Below are 15,194 nucleotides of genomic sequence, written 5' to 3'. Positions count from 1 at the left end.
GTATATGTAATGTTAATATTGTGTATACTAATTGCGTGTTGATCGTTTTGTAAGACTTGTTTTTTTTTAATTGTATACAATAAAATACTGCTTATCATAATTGTGAACGGCTCATAAAAATATTTTCAGAATCGCGTATTCTAAATGAAAAGCGTACATACCGATTCGATGTAAATCATAATTCAACGATATTATTCCTCACTTTTTGACGCAATCTAATTCTAACAACCTAAATCTTTATAAATATTATATTTTTATCAATTTCGCAACGAAACATTTTATTTAAATAGGACCAACCATGCACACGCTTCGTGTGCGCTGTTTTCCGAGAGGTCCCAATTCATACGTGTTATTATAATTCAGTAAATTATGGTAGACGACGTGTTATCGGTTCAAGAAACCCAAATATAAACTACGAAATAAAATCATGCGACTCACCAATCTGCATGAGCTTCAGCGGAGTTGAAGAATTCTGCCGGTGACTGTAACATAAAGAGGAAAATATTAATGTAGACATGCTAGTTAGTTCAAAAGTTTAAAAAAAAAAAAAGTAAAAGTTTTTTTTTTATTTAATTTAAAAAATTGATATTCACCTAAAAGTTGCTCCGCCGATGCAGGATGCCCGTCCCGGGCCTGCTCCTCCTCTCAGTTGCGACGTCGTGACGAGTCGTCCTTCCGCGCACAAGTCACTCGCGAACACCCCGACCGTGATTTTACTCGCGAAAATAAGTTGACACTATCGCGCGTTTTTTTTTTTCGGCACTCCCGTAAAAAAATAATCGTAGTAAAAAGCGTCCGATAACTGACGGCACTCCCGAAGCGACCGACGAACCAGCTACGGTTCGTATAATTAGATATCGGCGTGCGGCACTATTTCTCATTGAACACTGCACAGCAGCGGAGGTCCTCTTGATCTGTAACAAATAAATGACAAAATTATATTGTAAATTCGTAATGTAATTCAGAATGTGATTCGGAAGGAAAATTGATACTACTTACCCCTGGGTTGCTCCGCTGGGGCAGGATACCCTTCCTGGGCCTCCTCCTCCTCTCAGGTAGCACTTGCCGAGTCATCTGGACACTCGCGAGATAGTCCATGACACTCCCGACCGTCTTAAATCCTCGAGTTCGACACGAGAAACGGGCTACGACGCACGGATGCCTCGACATTTTCGTTTCGAACTCGTAAACGCGTGCTCGCCGTGACCTCTAGTGATACGCAATAGCACGAGTTACAGTCTGTTACCAACCTGCTATCAGGCAATCGATGGAGTGCTGTGATTGGTCGGCGCGCTAGGGAAACTTGGCGTCGACCAATCACAGCGTTTCACTAGACACAGGTACACGGTGGTGAACCGTGAGAGAACACACGCGGATGCCTCGACGTGTTTGTCGACGTTTTCGTCTCGAAACCGATGCTCTTTGCGTGGTCGCGTGTCTTCTTGTTTGCAGTAGAACATGTCACGTAAGTCTGTTGCGAGCTCGCAATCAGGCGATCGATGAAGCGCTGTGATTGGTCGGCGCGCTAGGGAAATTACGCGTCGACCAATCACAGCGCTCCCTAAATTGTTTGATTGCGAGTTCGCGTTTTATTATATATTATTTTAATTAGTATCACTGAGCTGAGGTGAATCTTTTTAAAGTACAGCGTAAATGAAACAAGGTATAACATTTTTCGGATATTTATTATTTTTGAGTAAAAGGCAGAGGTTGAGCTTTTTTCCGTTCTATCTGAAAACAGAGTGGTGCACAGAACAACTGGGAAACAATTGTGTCAAGATTACCTTTATTAACAAATATTTAAACTTATTTACAGGAAATATGCCAGCAAAACTCAACAAGTGCCTGTTGCTGCAAACGCCTCGTACACCAGCTGTAAATCGGCGGTTTTAAAACATCGATCGAGTATATTCGCGTATCTGTCTTTTTATGTTATAACTCACCGTTTTTACTTACCATTATCGCAAATACATTTGAGATCGGAGATTTTATATTTCATTAAATTTTTTTAAATATTTTGTTAAATTATTTTTAACATTATTTAATTGTAATACTTAATATTAAACGTATAGACTGCAGTTTTTTTATTTTTTGCAATACTGCAACAGAAAAATAAAATAAGTATAGGTGACTAAATAATTCAGTTTTTCTTGTTCAATTAATTTAAAGGTTAGAGTTGAGAAACGTTGATCTGCCACGGTGATTAATCATTAGGCAAGGAATACGATTGAGAGAATGAAGGAAAAATAGCAAGAAAAACGCGAGGTTGATTGCAGGCGGATTGTACTAGTGTATAGAAAACCAACAGTTTTCTCAGTGGTTAGTAATGCCTTCCCCGGTGTTAACGCAGTTGGAGAGTACGAGTATATCGTCTACTATTCCCGAACAATCCTGTGTCATGGCTAGACGATCGTCTTCCGGTGCTTGTCGTGGAAATACGGCACGTGCGTCGTCGGAGGACACGGGGAGTCGTCGCAATTTCTCAGATCGCGATCGCAATCGCGACCAGAACGGTCCATCCGAGGATGCTGAAGCGAGCTCCACCGTTGACCGAGTCGAGCCGGTCGCTGCGGTGAAAATCCGTGCTGGACATTGACAGGGGTGATCTCTTGGACCTCTCGATCAGCTTCAATCTCGTACTTGTTTTTGGTAGCAGTAGTTCGCGTGGTGGCAGACCGTTCTCGTACGAGGAAAGTGGAATCGAGTCGTTAGAACGCATCTCGCCAGGAATCAGCGGCGGAAGCTCGCCCTGGAATTTACCAAACTGCGGCGTTCTGCTGAGAATGTCCGAGGTCAGCCGGGTCTTGCCGCGGTAATCGGCCTGGTCGGCGATGGATCTTGCCAAGCCGGTCGAGTCTCGCAGCTTCTTACCGTCGTAGGTGATGAGGACACCGGAAGAAGAGGGTGACGGCAGCTCCTCTGGCTTCGTCTTGGCGATCGGCGGGAGATAATAGGTATCCAATCTGAGATCGGCCGCCATCTCCATGTCGTCAAGATCGTCGAAACGGAGCGGAATGCGCGTGGGTGACGTCTTCTTTTTTCGCTTTCTGTCGACCGCAAACGCAGACCCCGTTACCGGTACTGACGGCACAAAGACGGGTGAGAACTCGTCGATCGTACGATAATCCCCGTTCTTCCTGAGCGGCCCGTCCTGCCACGATCCCGTCGCGACCGAGAGCCTCTTTTGCGCAACGTCGGCCGCTCGGTCGACTACATTTCTGATGATTGGTTTGAAGCCACTCTCGATGACGATGGAATCGGGATTGAAGCCAGTGTTGCGCGCGGGTTTCAGAATCTTCCACGTGGAGGACGGAGGACCTAGGTGATTCTCGGTAATGTCCGAGACCGATCCCATCTTCGCCTCGAGCTTCGTGCGTTGTTTCGTGTCGATTTTCGCCGTGAATTTTTCAGACAGCGGTGCTTTATCAGTGGTCTTGAGGGTGCTTATCGCAACAGGACGATATACAAACTTCTTGCGCTCGATGAGAATCGGCCGCGGCGAGGAAGACGGTAGCGAAAACGGGAGCGGTAAAGATAACGCGCCTGATATTGTATTAGCAGCCTGTTGTAACGTCTGCAACATCGTTTGGGGCGTTAAAGTTGTGACCGGTCGGCGGATGATCATCAATTGGGTCCTCGGCGGCTCGAGCTGGTGATAGTAACGCGAAGGAGGCGAGGAAAGCTGATGGCGGACGTAATGATGGTAATTGCTTGCGTAATGATGCGGCGCTCGGGAAAACGGTAGCTGAGTGTTGCTGACGGCCGCCGATACGTAGGGCAACTTCGTCCCGTGACTCACTGACGATCGCTGGTGATCTGCAACGAGGTTAGACAATTCCTGGTTAGTGGAAGTATGCTGAATCTCCCGCGCGAGCTCCGTCAGATGAGTTCCAGCGTGAAGAGATGACGGTTCGTGAACGATCGTAGCCGAGCGATGTTTTTGCTGCGACTTGTGTTGCTGCAGCTGCTGTTCCTGCTGCTGTCGCGGGAAAGCTGCTTCTTCGTCAACGTGACTAGCGTCCTTCGGACGTGCCTCGTGCGAGTTTTCAGGCGATGATGATGATGATAATTGCAAGCGATCGTAATTGTTATTGGCGTTCGTTAGTGACTGCGAATGCGAGGCGCTTAGCTTGCTGTTAGTCGTCGAATGACGATGGGGGTAACTGTGGCCGTATTCGCGGTAAGAATGATGAGCATGCTGTGGATGAAGAAACTCCGCCGTTGGCGTTACCTTGCTCGGCACGGCAATACTTGCGCCGTACTCTAGATCCTGACGATCTCGGTCCGGTTCCGCATACACTTCGCGCTTCTCGCTGCTCGCCGCCGACGCCGAAACCTCGCTGTTGTCGCAGCTGTCAACAACGCGGATCTTCCAGCCTAGATAACGATGTGAGAAGCACTGCAAGTAAACCACGGTATACAGATATCATGTACAAAATCAAAAATCTGTTCGGACGTACACATCATTATTCAGATATCCGATTACCTGATAGTACACTGTGTCTGGCGTGTTCTTGTCGGGCGTCCATTGTACGAAACCGGGTTCGCCAGGATCGCACTGGAGGGTCAAGATACGTTGGTAAGCACCAAACGAATCAAACGTGTCCGCTTCAGGTGCATTTGGATCCGGTAACCAATTGCACAGCCGACCTACCCCCTCGGGAATGACTTTGCCTCCTTCTCGGCGCACGCCGGCGAATATTTTCACTTTCTGCGAAGATCACAAAGCAAACACCCATTACAACGCCGTACAAGACTCATCTTTCATGTTTTTTTTTTCTTTTTCTAACAATATTTTACATGCAAGACCATTTACCGCTTTTTCTTCTTCAGTTTTGTGGATGTAGCCACCGATTGGATCGTCAGTAATGTAGAATGGATGATAACGTGCCGGGATGTCGGGATCTTCACCGGCTTCCACGATGAAAGTGTAACGCTGTCCACGCACCACATAAATCTCAGGTATCAGCAATCCGTTGATGTACCAAGAAATTCCCCAGCCGACGTGACCTGGAGAAAGTGAAGCGAATACCGGTTTGGTATACAGATGCGACCCACGCAGGCCCCGACTTTCTCGTGGGCGATTCGCGAATTGAGTGCCGTGTGAATTTTGATTAGTTTTGCGAAAGTTTAAATGGGCTCCGAATTTCCAAAACTATATGACAAGCAATATAATTAAATATATAAAATAAAATACGTACTTTTACTTTTTATATAAAAGGTAAAAAGCGAATCGATCTCAAAGTGAAGGCAGCACCGATCAAAATTATATTTCAACATTACTAAGCAAAATATAATTTTGCGTTGAAAGGAGAGCAGTTATTTTTTTTACCGGTAATAGCTGGGTAACCGTGTCTTCCTCCGGTAGGTCCCAATTGCGCGTACAAAACTCCATCTTCTGGCTCGTAACATTCAATCGGTGGTATTACCCAAGCGCCCTTCTTAGAAGCCGGTGCAGGAGTTGCTTGTATACGTTGCGGGCTTCTCGTGACAACCTATTTTAATATATTTTTTAAAAGATAATACCAATTAAAAAAAAATACAATTATTATGTACCAAATAGTTAAATATATTTTTTTGCAAAAATTAAAAATTGTTCAGTTATTTCCTGAAGCAAAAACTTGCTGAAAAGCCAGACACTAGTTTAATCGATTACGAACAATTATCAGGGTTAACTACGCTTAATTGCTTACTTGAGTGGCTTGCGGCTGATAATCTTGATCTGGCATCGGGCAATTCCATGAGGGCGGTCTGCCGAACTCGATAAACCGATCGGTTTTCAGGTAGCTGCTGTGAAAACTGACTTCCTGTCGGTCGTTCAGCGGCCCGATGGCCCAGATTATAGCTTGCGATATGTTTGTAAAGATTGGTCGGTCCAATTCATCGCTGGCCTTTAGCGGTCTTTGATACGTGACGATGCTGTAACCGTTCACCATCGCCGCGTTCAACAGCCGCACCGAGTCCGTGTTCTCCTGTAAGAGAACAAGTTATTTCATTACGAAGGAAACAACTTGTAAAAATATATTGATAGAGAATTTAATCATCACCTGTATACGCTTATCCGGACAGCTGCCACGGCGTCCCGAACACTGAGACTTGGCGTCTAGGAAATAATCAACGGCGTATCCCTGTAGAGTTTGCTTGTCGACCCAGGCCACGGTAACGTCCCCGCCAACCATAGTGCTTCTGTCTATGTCCGCGGATAAGCCAAAGGACATATACTGCCCGGCATCTGTTAAAACACAATTAATCGTAAAGATCACGTTAAATCTCGAAGCCACACACTTTTAATGCAAATTGTCGATATTTACCTAAGCGCGCGACGAGCTGAACGACGATACTGTCACCGGCCACTGCCCATCGCACTTCAAACGCTGTGCTGTCTTCAAGGACCTCGCAGTTAAGCTTCGACTGAAATCACATCAATCTTTCTTTATTTGCATCTATCTACAAAGTATAATCAAGCGGAATTAAATTTATAAACAGTTTACCTGATATCACAAAGTATTATCCATATTTATTCGAGTTTAAAGAACACGCGCGGCTTCTTCTCATTTTATCTATTCGTTACTTTTGTGGTTGCTCTAAATTTAATTCTCGTGCGAAAGCAATTATTTTAAAATAAAATAATTACAAACGTAGAACAGCTTTAATAGACAATTACTAATCTGCTAAGATCATGCTTGGAAATATATGCAAAGCTCAGAGCTTTGTACAAAACGTGTTTATTTGATAAAATAATATAAAATATGTATGTAGAAAATAAGTACAAAAATATCAAAAATATAGTACACGCATGCACATGTAAGTCGTGTATGCGTGTGTATATATACATATATATTATTTTATATATCACCCGCGTAAGTATATACATATATATATACATACGTAAAAAAGAAATTTGAGACTCTCCAAATAGCAGGTGAAATTTTTATGTAAAACATTTGTTAAAGCAAAAGTGGACATTCAAGAAATTCCTCATTCTTTTTTACAACTATTAATTTAGTGTAGAAACTAGCGAAAGATGCTTGCGAGAAGTGTGCCGTTTCCTCAACAATTTATGGGTAAAAAAAAAAAAAAAAGATAAAAGTCCAACAGCAGATCGAGATAATAGCGAAAGAAAATAATATAACGATACGTCGTCGTATGAGGAAGTTTCGAGACGAAAAATTCAAGATCGAAACTTGTTTTTACGGAGCGGCACGAAAGAGAGGGAAGGAGGAACATCTTTTTGCGTGGAATAAAAACTCTGGGTCGGGGTATGTCGCGCATTTAGTAACGCACGAAGGAGTCGATCCTTCTGTCGCCTTGGAAATGTAAAAGCCTCGCGTACGAATTTGGTTGGGTATGACGATACGGGGATGACGTTGACGATGCTACGTTAGCATCGGTCGTGCGATAAAACTGATCCTGATAATCCGCGACAACGGATGAGTAGGCGGGGGAATGAGTCTGACGAAGCTCATCCGCCTGTCTGACAGATTCCACGGCATGGAACTGATCGTCACGGCGTAGGAGCGGCCGATAGGTCGTAGGTCGTTGGTGTTGTTGCGAAAGCGAACTTGGAAACGAGATTGCGAAGGGGCTAGGTGACGAGGAAGCGAAAGAAGAGATCTCGTATGCGTTTGTTAGCGCTCCCAACTGTCCCTGCCCTCCGCGATGCACGTTCTGCAACACAAGGACAGAGACAGGCTTTTTATCCATTTATAGAAATGTCCAGAGGACTGAGAACGCTCGCGTAGAGTAAGTAAAATGAACAGAGTTGATAAGAAAATTGCGGAACAAAACTTTTTTCTTAATAAACTTTTAAATAGATTTTTGTGTAAAAATTTAAGCGTATTTTAATAACAAGCTGCAGAGGCAAATTTGATATATTCTTGTCGTTAATAAAACTGTTTAATCGTAAAAAATTTAACTAAAACAACACCGAAAGTCTAAGTTCCTTAGAAAGGAAGATTGACGATCACTATGTTCACGCTGTCAGTTGGATTAAAGTCACTTGCAGTCAGAGATGAAGGAAAAAAAGCCAAAGTAGAGAATAACGATCTGTTAGAATGGATGAAATGCGAATGTGATTTAAATGATATAATAAATCGCACGAAGCAATGACAGTGCACTACTATACGAGCTACGTGCTAATGTATCTATCCCATTCTCCCTTTCGTTAAGATGCTCTACAGTAAATTATCTTTTTTTCGGAAGTGGGGAGAACTTATCGAGACAAATTAAGAAAGTCTAATTTTATATTTTTTTTCACAATAATAGCCGAGATATAAATGTTTAAAAACCTAATATTGCATCGCCTATTTCAAGCACCGTCTAAAATATAATTTAGAACTTTTTTATTTGTCTCGATAAATTCTATTTATTTCTGAGAAAGAGATAGTTTACTGTGAAATACATCCTGTTGAATAAAATACGTATAGCCTGTATACCTGTGGCGAAACACCCAACATTTTGAGAGACGGCGGTACGTTTGGGTTGTGCGGGATCTGCACGTGGCCAAAGTCGACGGCAAAGGCCTCGCACCATATTCCGAAGTGGCCAAGCTGATGAACGGTCAAATCGCCTGGTAATGTTAACACGATCGTTTTACGATTGTAACGACGCAAAGGCTCTTCTTTTCCATTTTCGTCGGGCACTCTGATACCCTGCGGCGAAGGGTTCGGTCCGGCGCCCACCCAGAACTTAGCATCTGTAAAACGCCAACGTTAACATTCGTCGTCACCTTTGTCGTGATTGCTTCGATAGAAAAAAAAAAAAAAAAGAAAAGAAAAAACTTGCCAGGTGCTTCTCCGTCATAGCTGAAAGTGGGTATTAAAAAAGTCTGAGCGTCCACGATAACAACTGGTTCCGAACTAACGCCATGTATGCCGCTCAATGCCTTCAATTTCTGCGGTTTTGGATAATCGAAGCCTCGTGGTATCTTGACGTCGCCAAAGTTCACCTAAACAAAAATTATATTAATCCAAAGGTTTGCCAATCGGATCATTGATTGTTAACTCGTCGAGACTTATTAAAAAAATTTAAAATGACCGAAGAGTTACTCGACTAATAAGAGAAATTGATGAAGATTTTTAATCAAAGAAATTCTAAGCGGGGGAGATTTAAAATTCCTAAGTGTTTAAACAATTTTATTAATTTGATAATCTTATGCGAGAAAACTTGCGACGGGGTTTCGTCAAGACACTCGTACTGTATTCTATTATATTCTATTCACTTGACACACGGATTCAGACGACCGTTAAGTCCGCACGAGTGTGAAAGTTGTAACTCGAGAAAATGATACCGGTTTCCCGTCTACGACGAGCACGCACAGTCCGATATCGCGTGTGATCCAAGGTCACGAGCATGCATCCGTTACTTACTGAGAATTCGTCGCACCAGACCGAAAACCATTTAATGTTATTCAAGGTCTTGCCGTCTGGTAAGGTCAGCGTAATGTCCTTCTTGCGGTACCGTTTTAGGACGTTTGTGCTGTCGAGCGAAAGGAAAAATTAATTGCGCGTAAAGAATCGCTCAGAAATTGATAGTTTTACTCGACAAATATAAATTGTTGTAGATGCATTTAATTAAATTACATTTTTAATTACCGCACAGTCTATAGAGGAATATATTGTCAGCCTTACTTACGTTCCGCGCTCGTCTCGCACCCGGAATCCGTTATTGCCCGGACTCTTGCTATTTCCAGCGTAAAAAAAGGCAGCTGAAAGAATAGAGCACTCTTCGTTAATGTAATCGGTAAACAATTGTTTAATAAAGTCGATAAAAGATTTATGTAACGAGCTCCTGCCGTCAATGATGACAAACGGTTTGGTATGAACGAGCAGATAGCAAACACGTAACACGGTTTCAGATTGTGAAGCTCTAATAAGCATCTAGATATATCTCATTAATGGAGAACGGGCATCTCGAGCAGTCAGGCAGGCTATTAACACGTCACGAATGCGCGTGCCAGAGAGATTCGGGAAAGTTTTTTCCGGCATAAAAGTCGATCGCGGTCAGCTTTATTATTTATTATCAGGCCGAGGGAAAGTTTTCCCGTTTTTTTTTTCTTTCTTTCCCTCGCATTATTCCAGAAATACGACACAAAACAACCGGCGACACTTACTTTTTATGCATTGCCCATCAAACTGATGTTTACTCGTACCTTGATCTTTCGAATTTCCAATCTCATTGTGCCAATTGTTTCATATCGCGATCGAATAAAAAATATAACGTAGACTGCTCGATATTGAAATTCAGGTATGGATTGATTGTAAAAAAAAAAAAAAAAGAATCCGATCCGCGAGTATCGATGTACCCACCTGGGCCTTCGCCATCGTAAGTAAAATCTTTAATAAACAGCGTTCTCGCGTCGACAGCATAAACTTCGCCGCTCACGCCATGGTGAAATTGAGACAGCTTGCCGATCAGTTTCCCGTAGTACGCTCCGCTGCATATTTCTGCCAAAAGGAAATGTATAATCATTAATTACCATTAAGTAACCAGTATAAACGGTGTGGTAATTAAGCGTCATTCGGAATGAGAAGTCATACGAAACAGAATACTATTCCCCCCCGGTTTCTATCTTTCGCATCCAAGCACGATGAGTATGCTCTACCGTACGTTTTACGTTCTGCATCCGGACGATTGTTCAAGTACGCTAAGTGATAAACTGCGAAAGGATTAGCATAATTGTGTGCAGCGAGATAAACAACAATCCCGGCGTAATGTTGCAACTGAATAATCGTCGTTGCCCACTTATCGAGTTACGTGATATTTATTAGCATCCGATTCTTTACGAAAAGAGTCACTCGCTCGTCTACTTGTCCGCCTGAAAGGAAAGAAGATAAAGATACAAAAACGCGTTCCATTTGCCACCTATATTTTTGCATGTAAAAAAAAAATATAGTTTTTATTTGAGGTGTCTTTTACATCGGGCACTCTCCTAAAACCCGGAAAAATATCCTGGATATTTTTAGAAAACTTGATATGCCTATGAATCTGAATCACAAAGCAGCCAGACGTAATTCTGAGAAAAATATTATTCTACTGTAAAGAAATGCAATTATTCAATTCATTTTTCCTTCTTTTAAGTAATAACTGTCTTTAACCAAGAATATATTCTCGATAATAGTTTTAAGAAATACTTATCATAAATGTTAAAGATTCTCATTATCGTTTATTCGAAACAAGAATTAATTATCTTTCCGAGCATATAATACTCTATTTTTATGCCGACTTTATGTAGTAAGTAAAGTAAAGTAAATTCTTGTTTTAATTTAATATTCTTGGCTAAAATATACTATACATACTTACTAAAGTGGGGACTATACTATATATTCACCCAAACTTATACTAGAATAGAAAAAAAATTTTCTTACGTGTAGTAAAATATTTTTCTTCGTGCGGCGCGGAAGTATGCTTTAATGAGTTTAATGCGACAAATTACTGGTCAACAGCCACGGAAATTTCATCGACCTTGACGGCAACTATATCGTTTTACGCGTCTAATTACGCGACCGTGGAAACGATATTCTTAGTTCTTATCCTTACGGTAAAGGGGTATACATCTGAACGGTACGCTGACTAGGCGTCGTTGATTGTTCGAACTCTGATGGAAAACTCGCGGAAGAGACTGCGCGTAATAATTGATTAGGTTAGAATAAGACGCGGCCTATTTCTGGGTCGCTGACAAACCCGCCAAGTAACAACTGCCAAGTAACAACTGAAGTACGGTACGTACTACGTATACGATGGGTAACGGTTATTCGCGAGTAACATCTCGACTATGGCGAAATAAATCGCCGAGTACGATCAATCGATTCACTCGTCGAGATCGTTATCGTACCCAGCATACGCAAAACTAGGTTCAGCCCGTTCAGCCAACAGTTCCGCAAACTCTCGTCCGGCGAACCTGCTTGCTCTTGTTTAAGTTTACGCACGACGAAGATTCATTGACAGTTCGCGAGGAACAGGCACGTTCAGCCGCCGAGAAGATCGCTGTTTCTCGGGCTTTTTCCGAATCCCGCGGAATCATAATGTCTTTCTTACTTTCCAGCTCCCAGGAAGTCATCTTGGAAGCAAGTGGCACGGAACGTTATGTATATCTTTATCTTCAATTGAAACGAGCTCGGTTAACTCGCCGTTCGTTTCCATCCTCAGATTTTCTTTCTCGAGGCTACACTTTGGCTGCACCGACACGCAAATGTACGATTACGAAGTAAAATGCAAGAGGAAAAGCCTTGCTTTTCTTTTCTTTAATTGTTGGAATGTAATTTAAATGCAAACACAAATTAATTAACGATTAACGATTTATAAAATATCCTTTACCGTTTTAGGAGATAATTACCTCTTTATAAACTGACAAATAATCAGTTTGAAGATAGTAAAAAAAAATTGACGCATTAATTAATTAATTAATTAATTAATTAATTAATTGATTATTAAACAACTAAGATCCAGTATAGCCAAAGGTAACATCCTTTTCATTCAATTATACAATACGATATGTAATATTATCTCTGACCAAATCTCTTTTTTGATTAAAGCTAAAATAATGATATAAAATAATATTATCATTGACATACATATATATTTAGAAGATGCAGGTAAAATGCAGGTATCAATGGAATGAGAAAACAGATTCTAACGAGTACTAATAACGACCAAATGCCATCTATTTGTACTACACGCATATCGCATGTGTGCTAGAAAACATAATGACTCCAAGTGTGCTTTCTGTTGACAGATCGTAAGATCGGGTACCCTGGTTTACGTGACATTGGCTAGCTCGTTAAACCGAACCCTTTACTCGCTCCGGGACACCGTTAGCATTCCGTATTAGACATCGACTGTAATTCATCCAGAAACGTCAGGGCAACGAGGATTGACGCGGTGTGCGCATTAATCAAGGTCAGACGGTTGCATACGTTTCCGCGAGGGATTCGACGAACGCGGATTGTAGAAATGTTCCTAACATAGCAACTAGCAACAGAGCGCATTCGAGATGTTAAAATTGATAGGTAGAAATGTAGTATCGTGAAATGAATCCCGCTCGAAGCGGGATGCTTCGATGCGCAGCAGACAATATCATAAAATTCGTAGCTTTATCAATTTTTTAACGTGGAATTTTTAAATTAAACTTTTAAAATTGTAAATTATTGTTATTATTCGTTGCGTTTTGCGATCACTTTAGATGGTTTTTAGGGTACAAAAGAAAAGTATTTTTAAATAGACGTTACGTTTACTTTTCACGACAATAAGAAATTAATAGATGTAAGAAATTTCAGAATAGATATCGGCTAATAAACGACTCGCGGTACTAGACTTGAACGCAATCGCGTCTCGACGAGATTATTTATACTGTAAACATTTTGGCGACTATTCACAGACACTATTACGACATTACAGACTCGGAACTTGTATTATATAGATGGCCAATTACGGTTATCCGGCTCCCACTTTCACCTCCTGGAAACCTGGAAATGTCAGGAGGTTCGCCGAGACCCGCCGTGTTATCGCCCTTTCGATTTCATCATCGCGGTCCTCACGTTTAGATCTTTAGCTTTCGGTAATCGAGTGAAGATTTATTCAGAAAAAAGAAAAAAAAAGGGGAAAAAACTTAATCTTAAATATACATGATTTACACGTGGCGCATAAATCCACGACGTTTTTAGAATGTAGAAACTAATTAAAATTTCAAGAATAGTGTCGGATTAATTGCTTCAACGGTAAATTTCAACACGTGGCATGTTTAAGATCTTAATTTTAATTCCTCGTTTCGTGATTACTGTTATTACTTTAATGACATTTTCCTTTTTCAATCTTTGCGCACTTTCTTTGCAATTGTATGTCAAAAGATTTTTTTTCTCACATTTAAAAATAATTTTGAATATATTTTATTATAAAATTTAAATCTAATATTTCCTTATATTATATCAATGTAAATTAAATATGTGTGTGTATATATATATATAGATATATATTGATTTCTATTTTTCTTTGTAGATATAACAAGACTTGGGACTTGAAACGCCTGTTTAGAAAAATTTAACAGCAGAAGTTATTAAAATTCGTTGCAGCTGTATTTGTTTCAAGAAAAGGTAAATTTCTTCTCGAAGCTAATCTTTCTTTTCTGTATTACGGAACATAGAACTGACCAACTAATATTGGTTTTTAGATCAAGCGATTGTTAATTGCAAGTTAGCACTATGTAATTTCTCCTTGCTTTCTAAAGCGTGCTCTAAAAATGGTGCTCCGCAAAAACGCAGAGCGTGAAGTCGTCCTGGGACGCGAAGTAGAGTGGACAAGGAAACAGCCTGCGAAATAACGTGTAAGTATCCTAATAATTTCGGATAACGTTATTGAAATAATCTCCAGTGAGTTAATTTCTAATTAAAATATCACGAAATAAATCCGCCAAAATATGTAAACTGATTGGAAATGAACGTCTACGGCACATCATTCATAGATTCAAACGCATTCCCGCGAAGATAATGTCCCGACGACAACATTACACGATAACTTGAGATCTCTAATCCCCTCACTTTTCTCGTCAAGGACATTGTTTGAACTATGGAATGAGAATCCTAGGGTGAAGACCGGTATTTCAATCTATTCGTAATTATATTACGAATCGCGATTACTCGACGGATAATTGCATTTAGATGCGTGAGAAGCTTAATAAACATACAATGAACCCGATAAACTTCGAAGGAAAATTTAAACGATTCGCAACTAAGCCGCAAGGTATCTGAACCGTTTGTTTGCGTCGCACGATTTAGTTTTTTTGGTCCATTCGTAATCTCACTGTCCAACTTCAATCAAACTGGAATCCTGATGAGCTTTCGCGACTACGCGACCGCGCAGTTCAATCGAATTATAATATAAACGTTGAAAAGTACGAAACACTTATTGCCTTTTCTCAAAACCTTTCAGATCGATCGAGATTAAATTGCAGTAGATTGAGAGAGCAAACTTACGTGCCGCCGCAATAAGAAGAAGCGCGACGATGAGTCCGACGGGCGAGGGTCGTCGCGTCGGAGACGATGCGAGTGATCGTGTCGTCATGGTGTCTTGGTGGTTACTGTCGAGAAAAGGATCTGTTGTCGATCCAGCTAACTTTGTTGGTCCCACTACGCGATCACCGGCTCGCCTTGCTTCACCGTTCCCCGTTCTTCGTTCCTTTCTCTCTATCTTTCTCTCATGGG

At 41.3% G+C, this 15,194-nt stretch overlaps 1 protein-coding gene across 2 annotated transcripts; it reads right to left on the bottom strand.

The window, feature by feature from the left end:
• Positions 1 to 1,769: 1,769 nt before the first annotated feature.
• Skeletor (DM13 and DOMON_DOH domain-containing protein skeletor) lies at positions 1,770 to 15,076 on the bottom strand. Of its 2 annotated transcripts, XM_070670718.1 has the most exons (14): positions 14,967 to 15,076; positions 10,308 to 10,445; positions 9,634 to 9,706; positions 9,369 to 9,477; positions 8,785 to 8,947; positions 8,436 to 8,695; positions 6,312 to 6,411; positions 6,048 to 6,232; positions 5,694 to 5,972; positions 5,333 to 5,495; positions 4,817 to 5,010; positions 4,487 to 4,711; positions 4,232 to 4,399; positions 3,651 to 3,816 (listed from the first exon to the last, which is right to left on the bottom strand). In XM_070670718.1, exons 1-14 carry the CDS (start codon positions 15,052 to 15,054, stop codon positions 3,796 to 3,798), a joined length of 2,166 nt encoding a protein of 721 aa, XP_070526819.1. In that variant the 5' UTR covers positions 15,055 to 15,076; the 3' UTR covers positions 3,651 to 3,795. The 2 variants fall into 2 exon arrangements, with proteins under 2 accessions (XP_070526818.1, XP_070526819.1); XM_070670717.1 differs by having other exon boundaries at positions 1,770 to 4,399.
• Between the last annotated feature and the right edge of the window lie 118 nt (positions 15,077 to 15,194).

This window comes from Cardiocondyla obscurior, linkage group LG21 (assembly GCF_019399895.1).
Source record: "Cardiocondyla obscurior isolate alpha-2009 linkage group LG21, Cobs3.1, whole genome shotgun sequence".
Taxonomy (NCBI): Eukaryota; Metazoa; Arthropoda; class Insecta; order Hymenoptera; family Formicidae; genus Cardiocondyla; species Cardiocondyla obscurior.
Note: the sequence above shows the minus strand (reverse complement) of the source record. Positions and strands in the feature narration are given on the sequence as shown.